The 16604-nt window shown below is 45.7% G+C and overlaps 1 protein-coding gene across 2 annotated transcripts; it reads right to left on the bottom strand.

The window, feature by feature from the left end:
- Positions 1-2600: 2600 nt before the first annotated feature.
- On the bottom strand, positions 2601-15115 carry TM4SF19 (transmembrane 4 L six family member 19). Of its 2 annotated transcripts, none has more exons than XM_045812556.2 (5): positions 14882-15115; positions 7465-7666; positions 6647-6724; positions 3806-3975; positions 2601-3533 (listed from the first exon to the last, which is right to left on the bottom strand). In XM_045812556.2, exons 2-5 carry the CDS (start codon positions 7663-7665, stop codon positions 3353-3355), a joined length of 630 nt encoding a protein of 209 aa, XP_045668512.1. In that variant the 5' UTR covers position 7666; positions 14882-15115; the 3' UTR covers positions 2601-3352. The 2 variants fall into 2 exon arrangements, with proteins under 2 accessions (XP_045668512.1, XP_045668511.2); XM_045812555.2 differs by lacking the exon at positions 14882-15115 and adding an exon at positions 10458-10793.
- Positions 15116-16604: the final 1489 nt, after the last annotated feature.

Raw genomic sequence — 16604 nt, 5'->3', positions numbered from 1 at the left:
TGCAAACCCGCAGTTCCCCCAGCCTCACCTACACCCCTGGATCCAGTGCAAAATTCAGAAAGGAGCAGATTTCAGACGTATTCCCCACCAGTTTCTGGTCCTGCTTTTGGAAAACCGTATTATCCTGTACTCTACCAGCTTCAAAACGTAGGGAAAGGGGCGCCTGGGTGGCTCGGTCAGTTAAGTGTCTGCCCTCTGCTCAGGTCATGATTCCAGGGTCCTGGAATCCAGCCCCTCATCCAGCACCCTGCTCAGTGGGGAGTCCGCTTCTCCCTCTCCCTCTGCCCCTCACCTCGCTTGTGCTCTCTCTCTCTCTTGCTCACTCACACACTCTCTCTCAATAAATAAATAAGATCTTTAAAAAAAAAAAAACAGGAAAAGAAATTCCCCCAATATCCATCCAGGCTTCCTATTGGTTGGGTTAACAAACTGCAAAACTTCCTCCTCTAAGATGGAAAGGGAGTAGTTTCTGTAAAAGTATACCTTTGCAAGTTCCAGTAGAGACCAACTAATTTTACTATTCCAGGTTTTGGCTTACAATGTGTTTTCTTGTTAGTGTAGCTTAGATTGGTCTCCCTGACTCCAATAAATTCCCAGAACTTCACCTTCCCAGTCTGCCCTTCACATTGTCCCCAAATGGCTTTCCTTTGTCACTGCTCTGCTTGAAATCTTTCAATGGTTCCTTTTGACCACCTCCCCAGCCTTCACTGCAAGTAAGACCTTTCATGATCTGGCTGGGTTGCTGAACCTTCCTCCTGGCACTGGCCAGCAGACCAGGGTCTGTGCAAGGACCATGGGGCGAGGTGTGCACCCAGCATCAGCTCAGTGCTGCCTCAACCATGCCCTGTTTAGCTGCCCCTTGGTTCAGCAGCACCAGTCCCATCATTGGCTGTGGTCATACATCCAAAGACTCACCTGGCACAGAAATCCAATGTCTCCTAGGGGCTGATAGCATTTTCTCCTTGCTGTTTCACCAGCCTTAAGAAATCATACTACTAATATGCAGACTTTCTTTCCCCTTTTATGATTTCTTCAGTACTATTTCTCTCATCCTATCTACTACAGTCCAACTAAAAAAGGAAGATTAGATGCACAATTTAATTCAATAAACATTTTATTATTCCATCTGTGCTAAGGGCTGGAGATACAAAAGTGAATAAAACCTAGGCCTTGCCCTAAAGAGTGAACAGATTTGGCTGGGGAGCAATGGGCTAAATAGAGCACCAATTGCTATAACAGAAAGCTGAAGGACAACCTGTTCCCAAGACAGGCTTACTTTTCTCTGAGGAGGACCATAAACAAGGCAACGTCCTCTTCATTCCATGATGATATTCAAGAAGGCATACACAACATAAGGGGCAGACAACTTCTTTCCTTAACAAAATGTTAATACTGTCCTGATGAACAGATTAACATAAGCCCCTGTGCCCAAGACCTGTCTGGAAGCCGAACCAAGAGCCAGATGTAGCTTTCGTTTGAGGAGAAAAAACCAGGGTGAAAGCCTGTTCTGAGTGCGAGGTAGTCCTGGGATGTGGGGAGAAGGAAGCAGATGCAGGTATCCTCTGGAATCCCATAGAGGGCAGCCAACAGCCAGGTGTGGAGGACTATGGAGCCCATGGTGGAATGAATGCAGAACTCCCTCTTCACCCATTCCCCTCCCCACCCCCCTGTTTTCCTCTCCTCCCCCCGCCCTTCCTCCCCCTGGTAACGGAGGAATTCCTGTATTCTGGAAGCATCTGGTGCTTCAGCAGCTCCTTCCTGACCTGGGACAGTGCTGGGGTCCCTGGGATACAGCAGCACCTGGGCCCACACACTTCCTTCCCGACTTCGTCCCCTCTGTGGCTCCACAGCCCAGGGTTCTCTAACTCATTCCCTGGACCTGTCCACTACCTCTTCTCTTGCCAGTACCCATCTTCCTGTTTCTTCCCAGGCTGCTTCTGCCTGCTCCATCCTGTGCCCTGCCCATCAGACTTTCCCACCCGGATCTCCTTCACCCCATTCCTGACTCAACTCACCATCCAGCACTACCTCCCAGCCATGATCCAGAAGTGGGAGAGAAGGAGGTGCTCTGCTCTCCACCTACCACATGAGAAACCACTGTGGCACCACGGTTCTCCACACGCTCCATCCTGTGTCTCCCCTCCATGCCTTAGACTGTGCTGTTTCCTCTGCTGGAGAATCCCTTCGTCCCCTCTTTGCTGGGTTAACTATTTCAAGAATCAGCTCAGGCACAAGGGGTGCCTTCCTTGATTTCTCACAGACCCTCTCCTTGGAAGGTCACTGTTCCTCTGAACTCACTCTACGTCCTGTTGACCTCTAACATGGCCCTTACCATAGGACATTTAAATTGTTCGTAGATGTGTTTGTTCCCCTAACCTGATCATGAGCTCTTCAAGGACAAGGCAGGGTCCAAGGTCAAGGACCATGTCTCGGTCATCTTTGGATCCACTGCACACACAGCAGTGCCAGCCGCACAGTGGATACGCCAGTGTATAGCACTTACTGAACCACACTGAACACTCAAGAGAAGAACACTGGTGAGTTAATCATCATAATCATATGGCCGCCATAACAAAACACTACAGACGGAGTGGCTCAAACCACAGACCTTTATTTTCTGGAGGCTGGAAGTTCCAACATGAAGGTACCAACAAGGTTGATTTCTATTGAGGGCCCTCTCCTTGGCTTGTAGGGGGCCACCTTCTGGCTGTGTCCTCACATGGCCTCTTCTTCTGTGCTTGTGTGGACAGAGAGATCTGGTATCTCATCCTCTTCTTATAAGGATGCCAGTCCTACTGGATTAGGGTCCTACCTTTATGAGCTCGTTTAACCTTAATTACCTTCTTAAAGGTTCTCTCTACAAACATAGTCACGTTGGGGGTTAAGGCTTCAACCTATGAGTTTTGAGGACACACAATTCAATCCATAACAATGGGTGAACATGACTTTCGAAGATAAGAGCTCAGGTACTGACTTTGCCTTAACCCGGTTGAGTGCTTTTAGGCAGCAAGTCCGTTATGGTCTAGGAGCCTCAACTCCTATATTGGTGATGTGTGGCCAGTTTTATGGAGTTGTGGAGAGGCTGAAATGAGACCATGGCTGGAGGGTATTTTATGAACTATAAGTTCCTGCACGATAAAAATGACTTCATCATTCCTTCTACTAATATATCATCTTGCAGTTTACAATGTGATTTAAAATGCATATGTCATTCAGCATATGTGCAAGGTATCATTACTGTTATTATCACTACAGGAATACCTAAAAGGAAAGTTTGTTTACCATCCGTACTGCAGAGGGGATTCAAGGCAGCTTTTGAGGAAAACTCTCACGTGTGCAAGGGCGTTCCCTATCACTTCTCACAGAGGCTGCAGAAAAGGCCCAGGAAGCTGTTGATGAAATGAATGACCACCAGGAGAATCTGGAGAAGGCTGATGCACAGAAGGGTGGAGAAGAAGGACACGTGCCAAATGACAGCTTTAGAAGGCTCCAGGCAGACAGAGTTCCAGAGTGAATGGTCATACAAATAATTCCTATCCCAAAAGAAAAAGGAGACCAGGGTTTGAGGAATAAGTTAAGAAAAGCCAAGTAAGCAACTTCAATAGAAACCTGGGGCCTCCCCCAGCCAAGGTCATAGGCCTGGACTCTTGAGGGTGACTATTGTTGCTGCATCTGCAAAATGCCCAGCATCAGAGAAGGGAGATGCTAGAACACGTGACCAAGAGGAGTTTGTAGTCCATGTGTGTCTTTCTGTCTGTCTTTGTCTCTCTGAAAAGACTGAAAATCCAAGTCTCCATCCATTTACCTGTTATGCAAGTCTTGGAATGGGTAACCATATTTCCAAGCTTGTGTCTGATTGAAGGATGAGACATCAAACATGCAAAATGGACCATCTTTCAGGGCTACTCCGGAAGTGATAAAGCAAATCAAGGCTCCAAGAAAAGCCAGGCTACTGGACAGCAGAGCAGTGAGCATCTGTAGAGGGAGGGAAGAAGCCATGAGGTGAGATGAGGTCATGACCAGGTGATGGGGTGATCTGGACAAGTTTAGCTTCTCTGGCACTCAGGCTCTTCTCCATCATACCACATGGGGGATAACGCTGCCCCAGGCGCCTCCTTTAAAGCATAACCAAGGCAGAGTGGCTGATGAGGGGGTCAGCAGGTAGAGCCAGGAAGGCTTGGGAGAGAAAGCACTGAGAAGGGGGAAGCAGTGGCACTTGGACCTGGGTCTCCCTGACCCAGTAGGCTCTCCAGAGCTTCTCAACAGTTTGGCATCAAAATCTTTTACACTCAGGGGCCACTTGGGCGGCTCAGTCAGTTACTGACTCTTGATTTTGGCTCAGGTCATGATCTCAAGGGTTGTGAGATCGAGCCCCATGTCGAGCTCCACACTAAGCGTGTAGTCTGCTTAATATTCTCCTTCTCCCTCTACCCCCTCCCACTCATGCACACTTGCTCTCTCTCAAATAAATAAATAAGTCTTAAAAAAGAGGTTTTACACAGCCTCTGGGTAGAAGGGTTGGATGGTCATCACATGCCCATTTCTTTTTTACTATTTTTTAATTTTTTTTTTAATTTTATTTTTTTATTTGACAAGACAAAGACAGTACAAGCAGGGGGAGCAGCAAATAGAGGGAGAGGGAGAAGCAGGCTCCCCACTGAGCAGGGAGCCCGATATGGGGCTCAATCCCAGGACCCTGGGACCATGACCTGAGCCGAAGGCAGACGCTTAACCAACTGAGCCACCCAGGTGCCCCCGCATGAGCATTTCTGACTCTTTTAAGGAAAAGCTGTATTCTCAAAAGTTCCAAGCTCCTACCCCTGATTCCTCTCTTTCTCAAATCAAGCATGAAAGGAAACAAGGGAGGAAAGAGGGAAGGATGTAGAAAAGCAGGGAGGGAGGGAGGGAGACAGAGACAGAGAGGAACCGCAGTCAGCTAGGGAGGTACTCCTATTCTGTCACTGCACTTGGTCTGTGCACCGCTCGCTTCCCTCCACAAAGATAACCGTAAGTTCATTTCATTGGCAGGAGTCTAGCTTGCTTTTAAATTGGCTTTTTTCTCAGAATACTAGGTTGTTTTCTCCCTTTGAAAGAATACATATTTAAACTTGTTTAATAAAACATAGATATAGTTTTTATATAGAATCATGGAGTCCTTTTCCCACAATGTCAAGCTGGTTTGGAGCTCGGGAGGGGCCCGGGAAATGCTCAGAATGGGGTCCCAGCCCTGGCAGCATCACATCACCTGAAGACTTGTTAGAAATGCACAACTTCCCACTTCACCCCACCTTCTGAACCAGAAAAGCTGGGGCTGGAGCGCCTGGGTGGCTCAGTTGGTTAAGCATCTGACCCTTGATTTGCCCTCAGGTCATGATCTCAGGGTTGTGAGATCGAGCCCTGCGTTGCGCTCTGTGCTGAGCTTGGAGCCTGTTTAAGATTCTCTCTCTCCCTGTCTCTCTGCTTCTCCCCCACCTCTAAAAAAATGAATAAATAAAATAAAGTCAACTTTCCTGTCTCTCCTACCTTCTCCTTTCCTCAGACAGTATATTTTTAGGAAAGGAGAGGAGGGGAGAGGAGAGGAGAGGAGAGGAGAGGAGAGGAGAGGAGAGGAGAGGAGAGGAGAGAAGGAAGGAAGGAAGGAAGAAAAAGAAAGAAAGAAAGAAAGAAAGAAAGAAAGAAAGAAAGAAAAGGAAAGGAAAGAGAAGAAAAGGAAAGAAGGAAAGAAAGAAAATCTGGGGGTGGGGCCAGCAATCTGTTTTACCAAACCCTGCAGGGATTCTGATGCACACTCAAGTCTGAGAACCACTCACTTGCCTAGGGGAAAACCAGAAAAGACTGAGAACAGATAGTGAATGAAATGCGTGGGTGTTTATATTTCTTTAACATACAATTCTGAATCAGTGGGGTTCCCAATACGTGGGCTGCAGATATCAAAGTAGGCTGTAGAGTTACTGTAAGGAGGCCACAGATTCATGTGTCATGATTCATGTAAGCAATATAGCTTACACTGTCTATGTACTGAGATTTTTCAGATATATATGAATGCCACTGCAGTTGATAAGTGCAAATTTACTCTGGGCCCCAGTTTCATTTTCTGTAAAATGGAGGGGTTAGGCTAGAATCTAGTCATTAGATGATTTCTGGAAAAGCTTCCAACTCTAAGAAAAATTAAACAAAATAACCAAGAAATTTTCTTTTTTCTTTTTCTTTCTTTTTTCTTTTTAAGTAGACTCCATGCCCAATGTGGGGCTTGAACTCATGACCTGGAAACTGAGCACATGCTCCACCCACTGAGCCAGCCAGGCGCCCCAGGAAATTTTCTATCAATGACACGTGACTGCAGTGCACTTAACTCATGTCCACATTGTTCAATAGGCTAAAAATAATAGTAGCAGTTCCTCACAGGTTTGTAGACATTTCTGGCTCATTAAGCACTTACTCCCTTAACTTGATCCTGTTCACTCCCATTTTATAGATGAGGCTCAGAAAGGTTAAGGAACTTGCCCAACAGCTTGGGCTATTAAGCGATACAGTCAGGACCTAACTTCAAGCCCCAAGACTGAAATTGCCTCTTTACCACTCTGCCTGTAGAGTAATAGAACGTGGGGACATTCTAGGTATTAGAAGAGTAGAATCTGGTGCTTACACTTCGGCAGGGCCCACTCTTACTGAAGCAGCCATATCTCCAGCCCATCAAGGAGATGAGGGTAGCTGCAGTGAGTACCTGGGAGAGGAGAAAAGAATGGTAAGAAGAGATTGGGTAATCGACATTTCTAGCTGCCACCTGTGGCTGTTGAAATAGATCGGTTGGACACCTCACAAGGAATTGATGATCCTAGCTTTCCCAGAGGGTTTGGCTTTGACTGGCAGGACCCAATTGGATGACTAGCCTGATCTGACTCTCTGGACGGCAACATTTACACCCAGCCTTCTAGTCCCAAGCCAAAGTCCAGCAGCAAGACTTGATAAGTCTTCCTAGAGTCTCCTATTCCTTGGAATTGCTATAGACCCAAGACCAGCTTGCTAGATGAAGCATTCTTTTTTTTTTTTTAAGATTTTATTTTTAAGTTGGGGCACCTGGGTGGCTCAGTCAGTTGGGTGTCTGCCTTCAACTCAGGTCATGATCCTGGGGTCCTGGGATCAAGCCCTGTGTTGGGCTCCCTGCTCAGCAGGGAGTCTGCTTCTCCCTCTCCCTCTCCCTCTCCTTCTGTGATTTCTGTCTCTCTCTCTAGTAAATAAATAAAATCTTTAAGATTTTACTTTTAAGTAATCTCTACACCCAACATGGGGCTTGAACTCACAACCTTGAGATCAAGAGTCACATGCTCTACCAATTGAGCCAGCCAGGCACCCCCAAGATCAAGCATCCTTGCAAAGAACCAAAACACTACTCCCCTACCACCTCCCTGCTCCACCCTGAGGGGTGTTTGGGAAGTTCGCACCCAAGGAACTCCAAACACTTACCATAAGGCCTCCTCCCCAGAGCCCAGAGCCCAGCATGGCATGCCTGCCAACGAGGCCCCTCAACAGGTAGGTCACATCCCAGTTAGGAAAAAGGAGCACCAAGTTGGCTCCAGCAGCAAACAGGGCAGTAGTCCCAAGGCTCAGCCCCAGGATGCGGGAGCAGGTCCGTGAGCATGCCATCACATCAGGAGAGGACAGCATCCTGGAACCAATGGATGGAGAGTCATGGTACCTCTGTTGCTGGAAACATCAGGAAGGGGAACACCCATAGCAAGGGTGGGGTGGGGGGAAGAGACTACAGATACTTTCACCTCCCCAGGTCAGATCAAGAAGATCCAAAGAACTTGCTGAAAAACTTTGCCTTTTATAAATAGTCCCTGATGGATAGGATTTAATTGCTCCATTTTCTGCCAACCCCCACTCATCCGATCATATTTTGCTTATACCTCTATACAGCCAGTGATTATTTCTATTTGGACAGGAAAAAATGTTTAAAGGTGTCATCCTTCCTCTTTAAAAGATGACACTTTAAAGATATTCACTGTCACCACTTCCATTCAGTAGTACAGGAAGTCCTATCCAGTGCAATAAGAAAATAAAAAGAAGCAGAAGTCATACAGACAGGGGGCGCCTGGGTGGCGCAGTCATTAAGCGTCTGCCTTCGGCTCAGGGCGTGATCCCGGCGTTAGGGGATCGAGCCCCACATCAGGCTCCTCCGCTAGGAGCCTGCTTCTTCCTCTCCCACTCCCCCTGCTTGTGTTCCCTCTCTCGCTGGCTGTCTCTCTTTGTCAAATAAATAAATAAAATCTTTAAAAAAAATGAAAAAGAAAATCCAAAGGAATCTATCAAAAAGTTACTAGAACTAATAGGTGAGTTTAGCAAGTTACAGAATAAAAAATTAATACACAAAGATTCTCTTGTATTGCTATATGCAAGCAATGATAAATTGTAAAAATTTAAAAAACAATATTTAGAAGCTCCTGGGTGGCTCGTCAGTGAGGCATCTGCCTTTGGCTCTGGTCATGATCCTGGAGTCCTGGAATTGAGCACCGCATCTGGCTCCCTGCTCAGTGGGGTGTCTGCTTCTCCCTCTGCCCCTAACCTGGCTCGTGCTCTCTCTTTCACTCAAATAAATAAATAAAATCGTCAAAAAAATAAAAATAAATACTTAAATAGCATAAGAATAGAAAATACTTGTGAATAAATTCAACAAAATATGTGCAAGACTTGTACACTAAAAATAACAAAATATTGCTGAGAAAAACTAAAGACCTAAATAAATGGAGAGAGAAACCATATTCATGGATCAAAAGATTCACTAACATTAACACGTCAATTCTCTCTAAATTGATGTGTGGATTCAATATATCTCAGTCAAAATCCTAGCAGTTTTGTAGAAATTAACAAACTGAATCTAAATTTATATGGAAATCCTAAGGTCCTAGATTAGCTAAAGTACTTTTGAAAAAGAACAAAGTTGGAAGACCTACACCATGTGATTTGAAGACATTATAAAGTTACAGTAAAGTTACAAAAAGTAAAGTGCTGGTGTAAAAAGACATACAGACCACTAGAACAGACTAGAGAATTCAGAAATAGACATTCACATATGAGCAAATGATTTTTGAGAAAGATATTATTTCAGTGGGAAAAGGATAGTCTCAAACAGTGCTGGAACAATCTATATGCAAAACAAAAATATACCATAATTATTACTGCAAACCATAGTCAATAATTAGTTAGAAATGAATCTTAGGCCTAAACTTACTAAATTTCTAGAAGAAAGCAAAGGAGAAAACATTGGGATTTTTTTTTCAAAGATTTTATTTTTAAGTAATCTCTCCATCCAACATGGGGCTCAAACCCACAACCCCGAGATCAACAGTCACACGCTCCACAGACTGAGCCAGCCAGATGCCAGCCAGGATCTTGAGTTAGGCGATTTAGTAGATAAAAGACAAAAAGTACAACCCATAAAAATAATAAACTACTTCAAAATTAATTTGCTTTTCAAAAGACACCATGGGGGCACCTGTGTGGCTCAGTTGGTTAAACATCCGACTCTTAATTTTGGCTCAGGTCATGATCTCAAGATTGTAGGATCAAGCCCCATATCCGGTTCGAAGCTGGGTATGGAGCCCACTTAAGATTCTCTCTCTCTCTACCTCTCTCTATCTCCCGGCTCTTAAAAAAAAAAAAAAAAAAAAAGACACCATGAAGAAAATGAAGAAGGAAACCATAGACTGAGAAAATATTCACAACATAAATTTTGCAAATATGTATGTGAATGTGAATACATACACATCTGATAACAGACTTGTAACTAGACTACATGAAGAATTCTTAAAACTCTATAATAATAAGACAAACGATGATTTTAAAAAATGGGACAAAGATTTAAACAGACGCCTCATTTCATCCCACAAAAGAAGATATATGGATGACAGCTAAGAACATGAAAAGACGCTCAACATCGTAAACATAAGGAAATGCAAGTTAAAACTAACGTAAGATCCTATGACACACCCACCAGAATCATTTCAATTCAAAAGTTGGACAATACCAAGTGTTGGTGAAGATGTGGCACAACCAGAACTCTCCTGGGTAGCTAGTGAGAATACAAACGGTACAAGCCACTTCGTAAATTAGCTCAGCAGTGTCTTATAAAGTTAAACATTTACTTACCAAATGATCAAGCAATTCCACTTCTACATATTTATCCAAGAAAAAGGAAAGCACACGTCTACACAAAGATTAGGACCTGAACGTCCACAGCAGCTTTAGTCATAATAACTACAAATTAGAAATATGGAAACAACCTAAGTGTCCGCCAAAAGATAAATGGATAAACGAAATGTGGCATATGCACACGATGGAAAAATATTCAGCCATAAAAAGGAAAAAAGTTCTGAAACATGCTACAACATGGGTGAAACTTGAAAACACTGTGCTAAATGAAATAAGCCAGACAAATACCATGTGATTTCACTTACCTGAAATATCCGGAGTAGGCACATTGGTAGAGACAGAAAGTAGATCAGTGGTTACCAGGGACCAGGAGTGGAGGAATGGGGAGTTATTGTTTAACGGTTACAGAGTTTCTGTTTGGGGTGATGAAAGAATTTGAGGAATAGATAGTGGTGATGGTTACACAACATTTTGAGTGCAGTTAATGCCATTACATTGTACACTTTAAAATGGTTAAGATAAATTTTATGATATATACATTTTACCAGGATAAAACAAAATCAATTAAAAAATGAGAAATTCGGGTGGCTGGGTGGCTCAGTCGGTTAAGCATCTGCCCTCAGCTCAGGTCATGATGCCAGGGTTCTGGGATCGAGCCCCTTCTCCAGCTCCCTGCTCAGCGGGGAGTCTGCTTCTCCCTCTGCCTCTCCCCCTGGCTTGTGCTCTCTCTCTTGCTCACTCTCTCTCTAAAATAAATAAATAAAATCTTTAAAAACATGAGAAATAACTCAAATGTTCATCAATAAGTGAATAAACTGTCGTATAGCTGTGCGAATGAGCTCCCCCATGAGGCAATAAAACAGACTAAACTACTGACACGTGCGACCACACGGATGAATCTCAAAGCGTTAGGCTACATGACAGAAGCCAGAGACAAAGCACTACAGGAACAATCGCACAGACTACTCACTTATGATTCTGCTCATATGAAATTCTACAGAAGGCAAAACTAGTGATGGGAGGCAGATCCGTGGCTACCAGGGGTGGGGAATGGAGAGGGGATTAATATAAGGGCATTAGGAAACTTTTGGAGGTCATGGAAACGTGTTCTGTATCTAGATTCTGGTAGTGAATACACAACTAGATGTACTGACACCACTCATCAAGCTGGGCTCTGAAAATTGGTGAATTTTATTGTGTTTTAATTATATGTCAAGGAAATGGATTGAAAAATTAAATGTCTCATCTAGATAAATTGTAAAATGCCTCCTCCACACCTTCGCTTACAGCCATTTCTCCTTTTTTTTTTTTTTAAGATTTTATTTATTTATTTGACAGAGAGCCAGCGAGAGAGGGAACCCAAGCAGGGGGAGTGGAAGAGGGAGAAGTAGGTGTCCGGCTGAGCAGGGGGCTCAATGCGGGGCTCGATGCGGGGCTCGATCCCAGGACCCTGAGATCATGACCTGAGCCAAAGGCAATCGCTTAATGACTGAGCCCCCCAGGAGGCTGCCATTTCTCCTTTTTAAATTTTCACTGATACATGAACTCCTTGCCATTTTTCTTTTTTTTTAAATTATTTTATTTATTTTATTTTTCTTTTTTAAAAAATTATTTATTTATTTATTCATTTATTCATTTATTTTCTTATCGTTTTTCTAAAAGTGAATTACAATAGGACTGGTGATATTTGGGTAGACTTGTGTCAACATGGATCTGAAAACAATCAGTGCCTTGACATCCCCAAGAAGTTGACTGTTGCTGCTTTTCGATTCAGGTAAGTCTGTCTGACCTAAGACTCTTGGCACTCCCCTCCCAACACGTTATTTTGCGTATAATCAGAAAATACGTGTGGGGGCGCCTGGGTGGCGCAGTTGTTAAGCGTCTGCCTCCGGCTCAGGGCGTGATCCCTGCATTCTGGGATCGAGCCCCACATCAGGCTCCTCCACTGGGAGCCTGCTTCTTCCTCTCCCACTCCCCCTGCTTGTGTTCCCTCTCTCGCTGGCTGTCTCTATCTCTGTCGAATGAATAAATAAAATCTTTAAAAAAGAAAGAAAGAAAGAAAGAAAAAAGAAAGAAAGAAAGAAAGAAAGAAAGAAAGAAAGAAAGAAAGAAAGAAAATACGTATGAACCAGAGCTCCCCATCTCTCTTTTACACATACGTATGTAATAAAATATTTCAGGGGCGCCTGGGTGGCGCAGCGGTTAAGCGTCTGCCTCCGGCTCAGGGCGTGATCCCGGCGTTATGGGATCGAGCCCCACATCAGGCTCCTCCACTATGAGCCTGCTTCTTCCTCTCCCACTCCCCCTGCTTGTGTTCCCTCTCTCACTGGCTGTCTCTTTCCTGTCGAATAAATAAATAAAATCTTTAAAAAAATAAAAATAAAATAAATAAAATAAAATATTTCAGAGTTTAAAGAAGTAAACATAGGGTACATATTTGTACTTATACACTGTATGGAAAAATTAAACAACACCCGTGTAACTACAACCAGCTTACAAAACAGGTCGTTACTGCTAATATTATTGAAGCGCTACATAGTTTCCTGAATTCCTTCCTAAAATGACTATCCTGAATTTTTATTTTTATCATACTTTTTTAAAACAGTTTTACAACTTAGGAACTCAATTTTTAAGAACGAAAACTTGATTAGCCTCGCGTTGTCCGTCTGTCTTCCGGTGAAGAGACTGGGGCCAGACAGCGCTGAGCAGGCCGTTGGGCTGGTGGCAGGCTCGTGCCCCCGCGGCCTTCAGTGATCTTCGCTTCCCCTAATCCCAGAGTCCACGCTCACTTCCTGCAACTCCTCCCGACCCGACAGGGAAGCTCCTGCTGCAGCTGCTGCTGTCGGAGTGTGGCGAGCGGCCTGCTCTGTGTGCCCTCTCCACAGGGTAGTTGCTCTCTAAGCCATTTTTCTCACAGGGAATAAAGGAACTTCCCCCCCACCCCCGGAAGTAAGTTCGGGCCTCCAGGACAGGGGGCACGCGTTGGGACAGTAGGGGAAGGATATGAAGAACAGTGACCCTTACCCCAGGGATCAGGAGGCAAGCTGTGTTTGCTCCCGACTGCCTTTGCCCAGCTGGCCCATGACAGGCCTCTTTTCCAGAAGTACTGGCTGCTCAGTCCTAGTCGTCGGGCCCTCAGGGTGAGGAAGGGGCCCTGCCGTCAGGAGACAGGGCACCTGCAGGAAAACGATCCTCCCCACAGTCTGCCCACCAACGTTTGGGGTGTAAGTGCATGTCTGGGCAGCCTCCCCCCCAGACTGTCCGGTCCTCCAGCGCAGGGCTCTCGGTGTGTCTCCGTCTTGGAGCCAATTAACCAATCCAGGGTGTTAGCAAGTAAACGACTTTAACCCACATCCCCTCCCAGATGACTGCCATTCTCTCACCGGCCCAAGTAAGGACCTGTGTGCAGGTGGACTTTCAAACAAGAGCTGGAGACTGCAGGCCGGGGGGAGTTTTGTTCAGGAGTACCTTCGGCCGCCTTCAGGTCCCCCCGACGCATAGGAAGGCCTGTCTAGATGTAGATAACCAAACCGAACCCCCCTGACAATCTCCTCTATGGAAGTTTTCCATCAGGAAAAGAGTTTTATAAGGGAAACGAAAAAATATAAACACGCAGAGGGGAAATTAAGAAGTTGAGCACGGGGGCGCCTGGGTGGCTCGGTCGTTAGGCATCTGCCTTCGGCTCAGGGCGTGATCCCAGGGTCCTGGGATCGAGCCCCACGTGGAGCTCCCTGCTCCGCTGGAAGCCTGCTTCTTCCTCTCCCACTCCCCCTGCTTGTGTTCCCTCTCTCGCTGGCTGTCTCTCTCTGTCAAATAAATAAATAAAATCTTTAAAAAAAAAAAAAAGTTGAGCATGGCCTTTGGGACGAGTGGAGCTCAGAGCAACCCGGCTGTCCACTAACCTCCTGCTAACGCTCTTGCTGTGCTTTTCCCACTGATTCAAACTGGTTTGCATTTCACTTCCTCTCCCTGACTTTGTTCCGTAAGAAAGCACAACATTTTGAGAAACACTTGCACAAATGCGAGCCAGGAGATGAGCCAAGAGGTTGGCTAATTTCATCTCTGAAGAGATAAGCAGGATCATAAAGTCAAACCTTAAAACCGGGCTTTGGGGGAGGCCCAGTTCTAACCTGAGATCCTGGCTGGGCGCCCAAATCCTCGGCCGGATGTCTAGGCAACGGTCGGAGTGATCAGCTAAGGCATCTGGAGGAAGTGACTGCAAATTCTTTGTGTGTCTCCACCTCACCCTGTCACCTAGACGGCCTTTCCTTTACCCCTTCATCAGTCAATACGCATTACGTGTAAGTGACTGCTTTCTGCCAGTCCCGATGCCAGGAGCTGGAGATACCGCGGTGAACCAGAGACGCTGTCTCTTCTTGAGGAGCTTAAAGCCTAATGGGGTCACTGACAAGGCACAAAGCAAGTGCTGAGCAGAGGTGGCCGACTGAGGGTGTCACGGAAGCACCCCGAGGAGCCCCTGATCTTGTCCTGCAGAAGGTGTGCTGCCCAGCCTCAAACTTCACTGACTACAAGGCATTCCGCAGGCGCACGTGGGGAGGGGAAAGCATTCTAAGCGGTGTGGAAACCCAAAGTTGACAGACCGGAGCCAAAGTGAGGGTACGCACAGCGGCTCAGAGGCAGAGCCAGGGCTCAGCAGAGTCGCAAGTCTGTGCTCCTGGCCCGTAGGCCCTACTGTTCCCTGCCCGCTGGGCCTTTCGTGGCCGCTTACCTGCGTCCAGGGGCAGGAATCAGGGCGGGAGAGGAAGAAGTCCGTCTTCAGAGGAGGCCTGTGCTCCCGCGGCGCCCCTGGGGCTCCCGCAGGGCCGGCCAGAGGCTCTCCCGTCTCAGGACTCTGCAGGAGGGCAGGGAGGCTCTGTATATACGGGAGGCCCGCGGGCGCGCCGGCGTGTGAGGGTGCGCGCCCCCACGCCACAGCCCACAGGCCTCCATTGAGGGAGCGCTTCTCCTCTTGGAGAGCCCTCTCCTGGTGACCCACCCGCTGCTCATCTTCATGTGACTCTAAGGAAGGAACCAGGAGGCATGGCCTCGTGAGTTAAAATGTCTCAGTGAGTCAGACCAGCACCATGAGAAATAGCTTATCCTCGCTTCTTTCCCAAAGCAGCAACACTGTTTCCCGCACTGGCGGCGGCCCTTGTCTGTTCCACTCATGGCAGAACTGGGGCTCTCTGGGGACCAGCGCGGAGCAGAGCAGCCACCATTCTTTCCTTACCGCCCTCCTTGCTTCGCTCGTAGCTGACTGGATGTGTGGCCTGGCTCCTCTGCGAGCCTTCTAACTTTTTTGTTCAAGCCCACCATCTTCTTGTCCCGGTCACACCAGGTTGCTGAGCATTTCGTGGTGCTCTCCGCTCGGGAGAGCCTGACCCCCTTCTGATAAGCTCTTATCCAAGATCCAGTTCAAACATCCCCAGGGAAGTCTTCCCTGATTTCTTCACTCAGAGTTAGGAACTTTTCTCCTCTGTATTTCTCATTGCACTTTATTATTATTTTTTTAAATGTAGGTATTATATACACACAGTAAAATACACAAATCTTAATTATTTTTTAAAGATCTTTCTTATTTTTAAGTAATCTCTACACCAAACGAGGGGCTCAAACTTACAACCCTGAGATCAAGAGTCACACGCTCCACTGACCAAGCCAGCCAGGCGCCCCCACGAATCTTAGTTATAAAACCTAGTGTGGGGTGCCTGGGTGGCTCAGTCAGTTAATTGTCTGCCTTTGGCTCAGGTCATGATCTCAGGGTCCTGGGACTGAGCCCTGCATCGGGCTCCCTGTTCTATGGGCGTCTGCTTCTCCTTTTGCCTTGCCCTTCCCCCGTGCTTGGGCGTGTTTGCGCGTGTGCTCTCTCTCTCTCATGCTCTCTCCCAAATAAATAAAGAAATAAATAATATTTTTTTAAAAGTTAAAAAAAATAAAAAAATACAACCTAGTGAATTTGTACATGTGCACCCAGCGTAACCATCATTATAGATCAGGATACAGGACATCTCCAAATCCCCAGAAATTTCTCTCTCATCATTATCCCTATTCCCAGTGTGTCTATTTTGGCTTTTATCATTAACTAGCTTTTGGCTATCTTTGAATTTCATATAAAATGGAATCATACAGTGAATGCTTTTTTGTAGCTTTCTTCATTCAATATAATATCTGTAAGATTCATCTATGATATAATTCATTCTGATTTATTATTCCATTATATGACTATATTACAATTTATTCTACTGTTGATGGACATTTACATTACTTTCAATTTTTGCCTATTATAGATAATGCCACTATAAATATTCTTATACATGTCTTTTGGAAAACGTACGCACTAATTTTTCTAGGGAATACACCTAGGAGTGGGATTGCTGAGTCATAGGGTAGGTGGATATTTAATTCTGGTAAAGGATATTGTCAGTAACCCCAAGTGGTCCTACCAATTTCCA

Source organism: Ursus americanus, chromosome 4 (genome assembly GCF_024610735.1).
Source record: "Ursus americanus isolate L20-20 chromosome 4, mUrsAme1.1.p, whole genome shotgun sequence".
Taxonomy (NCBI): Eukaryota; Metazoa; Chordata; class Mammalia; order Carnivora; family Ursidae; genus Ursus; species Ursus americanus.
The sequence above is the reverse complement of the archived record's forward strand: the minus strand, read 5'-3'. Positions and strand labels throughout refer to the sequence as shown.

Coding starts and splice junctions, on each gene's coding strand:
- TM4SF19 (XM_045812556.2), bottom strand. CDS start 7,665: ATGCTGTCCTCTCCTGATGTGATGGCATGCTCACGGACCTGCTCCCGC. Junction 3,976..6,646: donor AGAGTGGGCCCTGCCGAAGT/GTAAGCACCAGA, acceptor CTCCCTCTACAG/ATGCTCACTGCTCTGCTGTC. Junction 3,534..3,805: donor TTCCAAGACTTGCATAACAG/GTAAATGGATGG, acceptor CTTTTGGGATAG/GAATTATTTGTATGACCATT.